We start from the raw sequence: 14,539 nt of genomic DNA, 5'->3' as shown, positions 1-14,539 counted from the left end.
AATGGCCAAGGTATGAGGGAAATTAGCCTAAATGAATGAAAACTGGTTAAAATAGGCCTGAAGTTATGTGTTTACCTTGTGCAGGCTATTTAGAATAAGTTTGGCTGTTTGTTGAAGTTGTAAAAGAGTCATAGGCTATATATATAAAAAAATAGCTGTTTTTGGCAAAGCAATTAAACTCATTCCCCTCTGCATGAAGGCTACTTACTTACCGGTGTCAGAAGTGTTGCTGATGCCAGAGCTTCGTTTTCTGCTCTCCTCAATTTCCTTCCACGCCAAAACACTGCTATTGAGGACAACTTCTACCTGCTTGTGCTTCTGGAAAAGCCTCGACGACAGAAACCTGGGTTCTTTTTCCATAATGTCTCTTGGACGTGTCATTAGCTACGCTGCCTGTCGTCCGGTCACTATCATCTCAACTTTGTAAACGGCCCGCGTGCGAGAACAGACGCGCTCGGCTCCGGTCGCCTGCTGAGTCCGAGTGCCTCCTGGCTCGAGCTCTCGGTACAAGAGTGGGACTCAAACGAAGATCGTGTAAGAAGCGAGATGACTCACTCATTGGTAAAAATGAAACTAGCCTACTTCCCAATACTGTGCTGTCCCACAACAAGCATACAATGAGTGCCTGCATTTATGAAGCAGTGGAAACAATCTTACAGTCCAATTCTAATGGCAATTGATTCATTTATCAGCAGTAAATCTTGTCACTTAATCTGTGCTTTATTTATTTAGTTAGTTGGCTTTATATGGCCTGTAGTCTGTATTGGAACCCTTGACATTGTGTGTGTGTGTGTGTGTGTGTGTGTGTGTGTGTGTGTGTGTGTGTGTGTGTGTGTGTGTGTGTGTGTGTGTGTGTGTGTTTGTTTGGCTATTAGCAGGGATTTTGTTTTTGATTTTAATGTGTTATTTAAAAATAAAATATACTTAGCCTACTAAATCATTTTGACAGAACATATATGCAAAAGTAAGAACACTTTTACCACTTTTCCACAAACAACAATTTCGTACAGCATCGTAGGCTACTAACGTTTGCAGGACCTTGAAATATTGACAGAGTGAGAGCTCCCACCTATCATTCTGTCCCGTGGAACAAACACTACATCGGACGTTGGGTAGACACGTTGACTCTGACTCATGTTTCAAGCAGTTTCCCTGCCTACAAATTAAAGTTGAATAATTACCTTAAAGGGACACTGTGTAACATTTTAAGTAATTTATTAGCTCAAATCAATATACTCATTCATAAATATGTCCTCACTGGTGTAAAATCACCTCTGCAAATAATCTGAATTATCCTCCTGAGCGGAGAATTACAAATATTAATATTACATTTTGTACATTGAGCAGGCAAGTCTTATGGAGGAATCCATGTTGGTTGGAATGTCATCAGGTGCATTGTTTAAAATTTAGAATTGTTCTTGTCCTTGAAGGCCACTGTAGCTTCTGTTATTATTCAAAAGGGGTGGGGTTACCCAGGGAGTGTTGCATTCTAGAACTTTCTAGAACTTTCTTGATGATGTCACATTACACAGTGTCCCTTTAACCTTTCCTAACCTTCAGAAAGTGACCTGACCAACATTAACAGAAATGCTTACTAAATTGTGTTTAAATTGGTGTGCCCTCCACAACATCATAACTTCTGCTTTTAGCTGAGTGGAAAATGGGCTACACTTATGCAAATAATCCTAAAAATAAATCTCTCGTCTCTCTCCACCTACAGTATTTGTCTTTGTCAAACATGCAGTGACACAGAAAATAACAGTGAGAAAAACTCAAGAAGGTAATTGCCTACGTAAACCGTCATTAATCTTGAATTAATAGTCCATATTCGGGATCAGACCTCCCAAGGTCAAAAATATTTTGCTGATTTGCAAGCTATAATGTATTCCCTAACTCTCCTATCCGGTGAAGGTTATTGGTAAGTGTGTGAAATGATGCAATAGGCCTACTGTTTTGCAATGGTAGGCAATTATGGCAAACATTTGGACCTCCAACATATATTTCTTGATTTTTAATTAATTTAGGCTACTGTAGATAACAAATGTAATTACGAAGGAATATGACCCTCTGAGATCTAATATTAGCCCCAAATACTTTTTTTAAAGTGCTAGGTGCTGAAATAAAGAATTAATAAAATAATACATAATAACAATATAACAATATATATATATTTTATAACAATAATAAAACATAAACACAGGTATATGATATCGGACCAGAACAGATTTAATTGTGTCCAAAACTGCAGACTATTGTTCTCCTGTCTCTCTTGTCCTGTGTGCAAAACTACACATGTAAACATCAATGCTCTATCAGTGCTACACATGCAGATCATGTTAAAAAAAGATATCACTACTGTAACTGTAGTTATCAACACTTTCTGATCATGCCTTATGACATTTGCAGTGCACTATGACATACAATTGCATTGTTGATGTTATTTTTTACATAGGCTACATTAATAAGGATAGCCAAAACAAACAAAAGATATAACAATACAAACGATGTATTTCCAGAACATTATCTTTTATTCTATGAACAAACAAGCTTTCAAAATGTTTGTCTGATTAATAATGTATGAAGTATGTAAAGTATTCCAAGCAATACAAAACCTTCAGCTTATACTGTACCTTTAAGTTACTAAGGATGGCCGGCTTTTGGTCCTGATGCTGATTGTTGTCCCCCTCTTGATTGACACTCAGCTTGAAGTTTCAGTCAACATGGCACAAGACAGCGCACCGTGACGTCGGCAGCTTCTCACGCCACCCAACATCGGCTCTCACTTGTGATTGGCTCACGACATGGAAAGCGTCGCTCCGGCCAATCGCAGCAGCGTTTGCTAGCCGAGTCGGCAGTATCAACATGGCAGCCTTCTGAGTTTTGGAGGAGGAGGGGGGAACTCTGGTGTAAATAAACATACATTTCACGTTTTGCACACAACGACAGCGTCCGAAAGTTAGTGTTTAGGACTGGTCGGACAGGTAGAGGGGAAAATGTCGAGCGACGGGAATAAAAAGCAGTTCTGGAAAAGAAATGCAGCGAAGGTTCCTGGCAGGTGAGTGACGTGTTCCCTCCTGTTGGCTAGTTAGCCTAGCTAGCCACTACTCAACTGACACTACACTGTTGAGCTCTCAAACGCAACATTGACGTTCAGTGGCTGTCGTGTAGTTATTGCACAACGTTTGCTAATGTCACTGCTTGCAACACCCCAATTTATGTGGTAGAATTAGTCTCGCGGACACAGTTAACACCTTTCAGCTAGTTAGCAGGCTAGAGCTAGGTTGCTAACAGCGGCTAACATTTGAGTAATTTACCCAAATCGCAGTAACAGCTTCAACTAATGATACGTGGAGTTGCTGTGGTCTGACAGAAAATGAAAGTCAATTTAACAGCCTAGGCTGCATTGTTATTAAATGCTATTGTTTTGGGTAACAAGACGTTTACATGGCTAGCTAGCCTGGCAGTAGGCTCATTCATTTACATTCTCTCTTCACTTCCTCAGCATTCAGCATGTGTACGGCGCACAACATCCACCTTTCGACCCGCTCCTTCATGCGAAGTAAGTTCAATGTGCTATGTCATTTTAAGCAAATGCCCTATGATCTTGTTGGGGTCGTTTGTTGTTCTCGGATATTTCTAACTTTCTGTGCGGATGTTAAGCTTTTGTTTTAGTTGCTAAACTACACTAAAGCCCGACACTAAATTTGGTGTTCATTCAGACCAAAATTCAATGGTTTTGCAGTTTTTATATGTATTTTTACTTCCACCTCCGCTTTCCACCAGTGCCAGTGAAGCGGTCGTGATGATGTGGCATACATGGAATGATGTTGTAAAACGGGTTTTACTTGGAGCCACATCCCAATCAGGAATGTAGTAGTGTTTGATTGAACAGCTGACCGTGACACACGCTACTAACTGTGACATCATGCATTGGGATGTGGCCAGAATTACAACATGCTGATACAGTGTAAAGTGTGTATATTATGTACACATTTGCAGTATGTTGTTTGCACTGTATTGCCCAACCTGTTGTGCAGTGTCAGCGGAAATGAACCTACCGCAACACCTAGCTGTCAGTTGCCTGGGTGGACAGCTTATAAGACATAAAGGCATACTTTAATTTTTATTAATTGTTTATATATTTTATTTTTAAATATTTGGAGAAACTAGTAATCATGTCCATTACAAACAACTTCTGTGTTAAAAGTGTGAATGGAACACCTGGAAGAAATTCGATTTAATTTGTCTTCCCATTCCAAATTTAAAAATATCTGGGGCCCCTTCATAGAACACATCAAGAGGGAAAGACCTCAAAATGGGTCCTGAGGTTCTTTTATTAAAATATTGTTTTATCCCTTTTTAAGTTTACCTGACCTGTTTTACATAGCATTGATGATTTGTGTATTGAGTGAGTGCTGGCTGTCTGTTTCTGTGGGTTTTGTCCTTTCGTTTACTGTCTTTTGTATGTGATTGTCTCTTTGTTTTGAAAAATTTGTATTGAAAAATTTGTATAAATAAAATATACAAAAAAAAAAAAAAAAAAGTGTGAATGGAAGTTAAGCATCATCATTTCAGACCTACAGGTCCGGGGGTTGTTAAAAATAAATGTAATGAAAGTTTGATTTATTTCATACTCACACACTCACTTGCACTCACTTGCACGCACGCACGCACGCACACACACACACACACACACACAGATAGAAAAACAGCCGATTATGCTGTAATAATCCTTTTATGTCTTCTCACTGCACTGATATTTAGCGGTGTATATTTCTACAGAGTTTTGATTTACTTTGATTGTGTATTGTCAGGGTTTATGTTGAGATTCTCTTGATATGATGAGCTATAACATGGCTAAATCCCTGTCCTTGTTATTCTCATGATGGTGTTCTCTTAACCCTCATAGTCCCTGTTTTCATCACTCCTGTCTTTCTCCTCCCAGTCTGATTAAAGCAGGCAACAGGCCTCCTCCGCTCACACCGGGTAAGCCCAAGAAGGCCACCACCTTCCAGGAGTTTGAGAACATCACCAGCGACGCCTGGGACGTTGGGGACGATGACGACGAGTTGCTGGCCATGGCTGCACAAAACCTTAACATCGAGGTGGTCAAGGAGACAGCCAATAAGGTGAACAAGCAGAGGCAGTGGTTTGCTGTGAAACAATTAAGCTCTGATGCACAGTCTATTAAGAGCATTTCCCTGAAAGGCTTCTTTGCTTTCACTACATTGGCAACTTAATAGAGAGGCATGTTTTCAAGTGTAATTGAAATATGAAAATGTCAGTAGCAGACATTTTGGTGACAGATGCACTGTTTCACTATTAGATATGTGTATGCCAAAGGATTCTTTTTATTGTTACTCATGTTCTTTCAGCATTGCACATTGTTAACAGAATCTTGCAGTATGCATTTATATTATGGAATAAATGAATACACATAATCTCAAGTTGCTAAACTAGTCTACAGCTCCCTAGTAACACAACTCGTTTTATTTCTCAACTCAACAGGTGATCGAGAATCACAGCAAGCAGCAGGAGAGACAGAGGCTGGATGACACGACAGAGCTGGAACAGACAGAAGACGACGCACAGGAGGAAGTGGCGCCAGAGGAAGAGGAGGGGGAAGGGGAGGATGAGGAGCAGGAAAATGAGGAAGACAGAGTGGAAGAAGTAGACCCGACCAGCCCAGATGGGTCGTTTGCCTCCCAGAGCCCTTACACTGATAGCCGCCTAGTCAAGTCCCACAGCGAAGCTCCAATCGGGTCACCTAAAGGTTAGTAAACACAACACTGCTCGGCATCCAAAAAGGTTTTCTGGCTCACCTGCATACAAAAGGCTGGGCTGCTTTTTTACCTTTCTATACCTGGAAGACGGTTCTCAACAATCACCTCATACCTGCCCATTAGATTCAGCTTTAAGATTTTGTGTGCATTTAAAGGTGGAGTCAATGATTCTGGAGAACGCTTGTCGTCTAAATCACTCTTTTCAAAATGACAAAATAAATCTGATGTAAATACACAGCCTACGCTCTGTAAACTGGTAGGTAAACAAAGGGGGCCCTCCGTAGCTAGTAACATGCCCGTTTACAGGGCCAAGGCTGTGTATCAACTCTGGATTTATTTTCAGCGCACACAGTACGGACAGGTAGCAGATCGTGGGGAGATATTCACTGATTTTGACAAAATGTCATAAATATAATAGGAGAATAGAATGTTCAGGATTTGAATGATGAACTAATATACTTTTATGAGTAAACATTTTTTTTTCTGCATCATTTCTTATTTCTCTTTTTTAACACTGTGGTATCCCAGCTGCTCTGTGTCACCGCACACAATTAGTGTCAATCTTCAACGGAACCTTCCAGCATCCAAACGGCAGAGAAATGAGGAGAGAGTATTTGGCAGACGTTATCCCTCTCTGTAGAGCGCTGTTACTGATGGGCTGCCAGTGTTGTGTTTTGATTGGACCTGCTTGCGGTTTAGACAGAGTTCAGCAGCAGACACAGTTACAGAACATGCCAAGACAAAAAACCCTAGAACAATCACATTCAGTTTACTGTTAAAAGATGGTAGGAGGTGTTGGAAGCGAAACGTATTAATGGATATTGGTGGGTAGTTATGTGAGATACTCCTGAAGCAGCACTGCACAAACATATGGGATCCTTATGGTAAACAAACAAGAAAGAGGAATGTTCAGAAGTATCTGGTTCCTATAGATTGTACTATGCAACAATAGCAGAAGACTGTCTGTCCGGTTGTCTGCCTGCTTCTGTGTTAAGATACAGATAACACAAGAGGCCCGTTCCCCTGAGGCAATTCCCCTTTATCTCCTCGGAGACGACAATGCACAGGCTTGCGTGCAATATGCAAGACGTCACCTTTTGCACCTCTAGATAGCATGGTGCCAAAGTACTGAGGGCTTCTGCACGAACCTTAATGTATGCACACTCAAAGTGCTTGGCAGGTGGGTAAACAAACTTGACATCCACAGTTTCAGTTCCCTTTTTCCACTTCTCCTATTGTGTGCACAGGATGACACACTTTCCCCTGTCTAATTAGATACTAGCACACAGCATGGCCTTCGTTAGTGAGGCTCAGACTCTCTCCACATACAGTAACCTATATGTTATTTACTCTCACTCGGCGACGACTACCCAAAGTATCCCCATTGCAGCTAAGAAAGCAAGACACACACACACACACACACACACACACACACACACACACACACACACACACACACACACACACACACACACACACACACACACACACACACACACACACACACACACACACACACTGCTTACTTGTAGTAATTGATGCAGTATACTGTATTTGACGAGAAAGTGGACGTTACCAACTTCCTCTTACTCTGCCTTATCTTTTATTGGCCCCTTTAAAAGTTAAAAGTTATTAAATGCTCTATAAAAAAGGGCTTCCTGTCAAAATCACACAAAAGGTTCCACCACAGTGAAGTTTCGGCGGGCAATAATAATCGCTTTAATTTTTGTAAGTGCAAATAAAGCAGTTGAGCACAGATTTGTAGCTTTTTATTTGTCCCTGTAAAAGCTGAGAGGATATTAAAATAGGCTACATTCCAGTATCCTTAATTGCAATGGAGTCTACTCTGACTCTATTTGGAAATGTTGGCAGTCCTTCTTCACAAAGATCTTTTTATGAACTTTTGCTTCGTGTTCTGTGTGACTGTTTATCTGTTTTTTTTTTAAAAAGCACATGATCTGACAGAACGTGTGGCTCTCAGCAGAATGAATGAATGAATGTTTGTCTGCCTGTTTAGAAAGGCCTCACAGTCGAATCACAAATGTTGCAACATCCACAACGGCTGCCATCCCGGAGGCTCATTAAACAGGCCACAAACAGTCATCACATTTATCACCACCTTGGTTGGAGCTATAAAATCTTAAAGGGCAGCAGTCACATCTTATTCTAAATTTAGGTTACTGTGGCATGATGTAATCCTCCTTGTCTCTGCCACATTCCCACTCTGTGTTATACACGTGATCAGATTTGCAAGGTGGAGTCAGCGATTCGACTTTGTCAAAAACAGTTAATACCTGTGTGTCGGCTGATAAAAGATACAGTGTTAATACACAGCCCAGTCCTTGTAAATGGGCATATTGCTAGCTACGGTGGGCCCCTTTGTTCACATACCCTTTTCCCACATACTAGTTTACAGAGCCTAGGCTGTGATTTAACAACAGATACATTTTCACAAACACACAGTACGAAGAGGTGGTGGATAGTGAGGAGATATTCACCGACAGCACGAATGGCTTGCCGCTAAATGTTCTCATCTGTTCGGCAAACGGCTGTAGACCTTCAATAATGCCACATAATCCTGTGCTGCATCCTATGAAATCCCTCTTGTTTGTGTGTGTGTGTTTATGTAACCCTGTTGCCCTGTCTGGACTCTGTAATCCTCCCTTGGGGATGCAGCAGGTGAGCGGAGCAGCCCTCGACAGACTTGGGTCTTTGCCCCATTGTCTGGCGCCGTCACCCCCAAACCCCCCCCCCCCTTCACTGTGGCTCTAGCATGGCCACTAGATCCTTGGCTGCATGGTGTGAAAAGCCCTCTCCATTTATTGTGTGTGTGTTTAGCTAACCTCTTTATCCTCCATGCTAGATGGTGAGCACGCCGCCCTCCACAGACAGCGCTCTCTGCCCCACCGGCCGCCCACCATCCCGCTGGTGGCCCGCATGGCCGACCAGAACACGTCTGGCTCCATGGCCATGACCGAGAGGGAGGCGTCTCGTCTGGACAAGTTCAAACAGTTGTTGGCCGGGCCCAACACAGATCTAGGTAAGAGAATCAACACAAAGTCTCATCTTTAAAACCTACTACAAGGGAACTTTTAAATGTTAATAAAACAAGTCAAAAATGTTTCCGCTGATGTTCGTGAATGACTTGGAACAGCAAATGAGACCCTCAGCGAAAAACTATTTTTATATAGTTATTATGCCATAGTGCCATTCTTCAGGTCATGTCAGGCAGTATCTCATGAAAACTTTGAGGGAATTATCTTCAAACTTTGCACATATTTCCACCCTGAACTGAAAGGATGAACTGATTAGATGTTGAAGATCTCAAGGTCACTGTCAACTCAAATCTTTTGTGCACAGTATTTTAAGAATGCATTGAGGGATTTTTCTTAGATCTAGCACAAATATAACCACAGGCCGTAGTTCAAGTTCTCTTAGCTCTTTCACTCTCTGATTTCCTTGTGCTCTTTTTTTTTGCGTCTCACTCTTCTGGTTTGCCCCCTCTGTCTGCCAGCTGTGCTGCGCTTTTAACGATGCTGTGAGCGGGAAAGTCATCCAGCCATCTGGACATGCAGATTACAAGAGGGGGGGGGAAGAAAAAAAAACACCACCAACAACAAAAGCTAATGACAGGCCTTTGTTCTAAGCAAACGACAGGCCTTCTTTTGTTTCTCCAACCCCAGAGACTTTGTTTGCTTCCTCCGCCCCCCCAGTGGCCATGACATCTTAGCAGACCTTCTTCAGAGTTGACTTTGTGTCCTCTGGAAATAACTTTTGGCAACTGCTACTACCCAACTTGTTGGCAATTACATTAATTACATCAAAATGGGTATCAAGCCTGTCCAAAGTCTACATGTTGAATGTTAAGATCTAGCCAGTGACCAGTCTAATGCTCGCAAACAGATTATGTCATAAAAAGCTCGAGCTTGCCGTTAAATAACAGTGGCCGCCATGAATCTGAAGAGTTTTTATGTAGTTTTTTAAAGCTGAGGTCCAATGGAATGAAGGGGGCAAATAAATGATTTGAAGTCTTAAGAGATATCACATTTCTCAGCAGTATCTGCTGTTGCATCCAGCACTGAGGGAGCACAGGTCAGAATAAATACATAGAGAGAGAGGGGGAGGATAAAGGCCTGCCGGAGTGGTCTAATAAACCCAGACATCACAGTTTATTCAGGCAGTCAGTAAACATGACATAAAACATAAAAGACATTTATTTGAAATGATAAAATATGAAAACGTGTGGATGTGAGATGCAGATTATGCCGTTCAATATTTTATTTTCTTGAACCAACAACTCTTATTATTATGAAACACGATCATAATCTATAATAGACCTGTCAAACCAGTCAAGGGCTTTGTTGATGTTGTCTTGCTGAGTTCTGAGGGCTAGAGTAGTTTGGGCTTGCTGTGAAAAACTTGTCGACCAAAGAAAAGTAGCGCTTTAAATTGAAGTTGGACGTTTGTTGCCGTGACCTCCAGTGGGTTTCTATAAAAGCACAGAGGCTGACTCATAAAGATTATTGGAGATGTGTGGAATTTTAGGAGGAGGATGCACTGTCAAACTCTGGGTAAAATCTCTGTTAAAAGCCTTCTCCAGTTTAGGTCTGTTCCATGTCTACAGTACCATGTACACCTGTCGACCTTGAGTGGTTTTGATGTGCTTATGCTGTACAAGTTTGTACACACACACACACACACACACACACACACACACACACACACACACACACACACACACACACACACACACTCTCACACACACTCACACTTTGAATAGCCTTAGTCAGCAGCACACAGCCTCACCTCTAGGCTCTACGTGTGATCCCCTTGAAAACTTTTCTTTAAACCAAACAAACTGGTTGGCACGTCGTCAGCGTTAGTGGACGGCGGTTTGCGGTGCCGCTCAGGCAGAGTGTATCCTGTACATCAGCAGAGTGTCGGGAGATGTCGGCCCCCATTAGGGCCTGCCAGGCATCACAGGCCCGCTGTCTAAATTTAGTTTAGTCTCTGCACCGTGATTAGATAGCCACGCTGCCGGCTGCTGGCAGCATGAAAGATGAACTTCATTCACGGGACATAATTAAGTGAAGGATTGGGGGTGACGAGGGGAAGAGGAAGAGGGAGAGGGATAGGACCAGATAAGATAAGATAAGATGAAACTTTAATGATCCCTCAGGGGAAATGGGGTCATTGCAGCAGCAAAGGATGGGATATAGATGTGAATACCAGAAAAAAAGAGAGAAATGAAATCGCCTCCATCCGAAGGAACTTAAAGAGGACATATTACGCCAAATTTAAGGTTTTTGTTCTTGATGTCGGACTCCTATGGAGCAGCTAGACACACTGTAAACTACATTATGTACATCTTCAGGAAACTTTGCCACTCTTCCTTCTGTTTTGTGCCATTGCTCAGAACGTGTAGGTTCCTCCTCCCCCTCGCCCCCTTCCCGCCGAGCCCTCTCCATTGTGATTGGTCACCTTCCGGTTAGAAAAAAACGCTGCTGAAACTTCGTGGTCGGAGCTGTGCAGAGCGAACCAAAACTGCGAGTCAACTCCAAATGCACGTACCTCATAATTTGGTGCTTTGGCATCGCTTACTACAAATATCCAACATTTTATACAAGTTTATTTTAACAAGTTTATAGGCCAGAAAAGATAAAAAGCATAACAAATGTTATTCAAATAATTTCTTGTAATCACGAGTCCTTTTTAGACCTTGTCTAGAAAGAAGTTCTGTTAGGTATGCCTACTTATCAAATAGCTTGAACCAATCACACCTTAGCAGATTCTTTCAGTTTTCAGCCCCAGAGGAGGTTGACAAGACAGATTAAACTCCTTGTTCTTACAGAAGAGGTCATTGTCCATGGTCACTGTCGTACTTATTCCCACACATACCAGTGGACACTGTCATCGGTGGCTTCGTTCCCCCTTGTGTAAAAGAGAAACTCGACCTTGAGCTCGAGGGGGCTAGAATGATCCATCGGTCGGTTCCTCACTTGAACAGTGTAATTAATTGCAGAGGCAGCCATGTTTTTGGGCCAAGCCCTGCGGCATGTCGGGGCTGCCAGTCTCCGGAGTGCACAGGTGTGTTTGTCTCTGTCTGACCGTGCTGGTCTGTGTCTGATTTTATAAAATGATAGTCCATAACCTCTTATGAAAGCTACCTCCACTATTTGTTACAGCCTTGTCAGGAGATGAAGTAGTATAGTAGGGAAAAAAAAGCTTGTCGTTTGTTTTCCTGAACAGGTTAAAGCTATAGTGCGTAGCTATTGACATATAAATGTCGGTTGCATTCAAGCCATCGCCAAATGAATTGACACAAAGTTGATAAAGCCTTACAGCTCCACAAAACGCTCTCTGTATTTCTCAGTATACGGCAGCGTTTACAAACTTATGTTGCCCCCCTGACACTGGCGCAGGAGCTTAGAAAAATCCCAAGAAGGGCCCAAGAAATGTTTCAGTTGTTGAATCTTCTGCTAAGAAGCAACCTGGACATACAGCAGAGGTTATAAAATTCATGCGCCATCACCAAAAGACTTAGCTCATGTAGATGCGCCGACAGTGTTGTTGTAACGACTCAGAATTCCTCAAGGGGGCGACAGAAGTTACGCAACATATAGCTTTTAATCTTTCCAGCTTGCCTTCATGATCTCCATGGCATTCTCTCCTTTATCATCCCTGTCAGTTGCTCTCTCTCTCTCTCTCTCTCTTTGTCTCTCTACCCCCCACCTCTCCCTCTCTTGCCCTCTCCATTGAGCCTTGCGACGGGTTGTGACAGCGGCCTGTTTAGCATGTAAGGTCATGTAGAAGGTGGCGACCTGTGCGTGTGCGAGAACAAGGGTGATTGATGTCACGTTGATCTCCGGCTAATTATTCCTGATGTCCTGAGGCGAGCCTGTCTGCTGAGTGAACCTCCAACACAGCAGCACCAGCCCCAACACTGGCAAGCTGAGGGAAAAAAAGAGGACAGATTTAGCCAGTCCCTTTCATGAGTTTCACTTCTTGTTAATGCAACACTTACCACAACTGCATTATTTAGAGAGGGGTGCAGTATATTGGAGAAATATGCTTTTTAATATTTACTAGACCTTCCGGCGTAGCTCTACCCAATTCAGAATCATTCCTATGAGCCTAGATCAAAACAAATTACACCAGGATGAAGGTCACATATAGTGCTAATTTTCATCTTCAAAAATATAATGTGGGTTTCTACCAGAAACTGTTTTAATGGTGTAATGTCTAAAAAGTGTCCCTAATGACATCACAACAGTATACAAACCTGACGGGGGTTGTCTGAATACAGGTTTCGAGAAAGGTGGACAAAAAAAGTAGTCGACACGAGACACTTTTTCGTGATTGGAAATCCATGAAAAATCTCTGTTGTTTCCTTATGTTACCACTGTCATTTAATCTTGTCATCAGTTAAGGAACGGGGCATAGAGGACTTTATGTTTTTAGTTTAGTTCCTCTTGTTCCATAGTTCCTGGTGCTTTTGGCTGTTAGCTGTTGATTGCCGTTCACTACCAGCCCCTGACATTTTCACTGCATGCCAAGAAAATAGAAAAAACAACTTCACATATGCACAGTGCACTGTGGCACATTTTCTTGGGATTGTAGTCGTTTTCAGCTATTCAGACACTGAACAAAAGTTATTATTTTTCTGCCAGCTCTTTTTAAAAATTCCCGACGAGGCAACGTTTGTGCATGCGGTTGATTTTTAATGTGTTTCATTGCATTCTTCGTATTGTTTGTTTTCTTCCTAAGACTATGTCTAGTGTTGCAGACTTTCTTGAAGCCCCTCGCTATGCGATTGTCTTTGTCACAATGCCGGATTATACAGACTTCCTGCATATGTTTTTCTTTTCTTTTCCCCAATCGATTCTAAGAGCAAAGGCTGGCATCTTGACATCAAGCAGTTATTGCTGGATGGCAGAAATACTGCTGTTGCCATAGCAATGCCCCCCCACGCCCCCCTTCGTCCCTTTCCTGGCATATTATCTTTACTCTATCTTTTACTTCTCCTTTTAATCAGTTCCCGTCCTTGTTTTATTTCTTTCTCTTCTTCTTATTTCCATACTTTCTGTTTACTCTTTGTTTGTTCATCGTACGAGGCACACATATTCCCACGCATGTTCTCAGACACATGCCGAACCAATGTGCCATCGACACCTTCATTAACATAACATAAAAGAACATACAAACACGAAAAAGAAACTGCTAACCAACAGTGGAGCGACCACAGAAAATGCATCAAATCCCTGGCCACAATCACACACAGGCTTCCTTTGATTGCCTTACATGCCTGTATGTGTGTCTCTACCCTCTGTTGGGGGTGCTGCAGCTCTTTGCTACACCTCCCACCACTACAGTAAGCTTCACCCCGACCGACCACCACCCTCACTGCAGCAACATAACGTTTGGGGGGCCTTACCAGCAAATCCCTGTTACACACAGCAGCCTGCATACGATTGGTTCGCCATCAGCTCTGTTTGCAAAGTTAATAGCCAGCCGTCAAAGTGGGGAAGTGGCGACGTAATTCAATTTAACTAGGCGCTAATGCCCTTGTTTGAAAGTGCTTTCTGCGTGTGACAATTTCCAGACGTGTGTGTGTGTGTGTGTGTGTGTGTGTGTGTGTGTGTCGCAGGCTTGGAAAGTGTTGAAGAAGAGATAATGCAGCGTTAAGACTGTCGACACAGGTAAATCTCCGGGAGGCACCACAGCTTTAAAGACACAAGACTTCCGTGTCAATTCTC

The 14,539-nt window shown here is 42.4% G+C and overlaps 2 protein-coding genes across 3 annotated transcripts in view; one reads left to right on the top strand and one right to left on the bottom strand.

Annotated features, from left to right (window-relative positions):
- The window catches only part of cerk (ceramide kinase), a gene marked incomplete at its 5' end in the record, with an annotated part of 36,619 nt that extends 36,259 nt beyond the window's left edge, over positions 1–360 (bottom strand). Inside the window, one exon of the mRNA XM_080050779.1 lies at positions 213–360. Within this exon, the coding sequence (XP_079906905.1) occupies positions 213–360 (148 nt within the window). The remainder of the gene's footprint in view (positions 1–212) is intronic.
- A 2,520-nt stretch (positions 361–2,880) lies between these two features.
- The window catches only part of tbc1d22a (TBC1 domain family, member 22a), a 121,567-nt gene continuing 109,908 nt past the window's right edge, over positions 2,881–14,539 (top strand). For both annotated transcript variants that reach the window (XM_080051055.1, XM_080051056.1), the window contains exons 1-5: positions 2,881–3,055; positions 3,503–3,559; positions 4,946–5,129; positions 5,509–5,773; positions 8,647–8,823. In XM_080051055.1, coding sequence (XP_079907181.1) covers positions 2,994–3,055; positions 3,503–3,559; positions 4,946–5,129; positions 5,509–5,773; positions 8,647–8,823 — 745 coding nt within the window. In that variant the 5' untranslated portion in view covers positions 2,881–2,993. The remainder of the gene's footprint in view (positions 3,056–3,502; positions 3,560–4,945; positions 5,130–5,508; positions 5,774–8,646; positions 8,824–14,539) is intronic.

The sequence above is a fragment of the Ammodytes marinus genome (assembly GCF_949987685.1).
Source record: "Ammodytes marinus genome assembly, chromosome: 22".
Classification (NCBI taxonomy): Eukaryota; Metazoa; Chordata; class Actinopteri; order Uranoscopiformes; family Ammodytidae; genus Ammodytes; species Ammodytes marinus.
The sequence above is the reverse complement of the archived record's forward strand: the minus strand, read 5'-3'. Positions and strand labels throughout refer to the sequence as shown.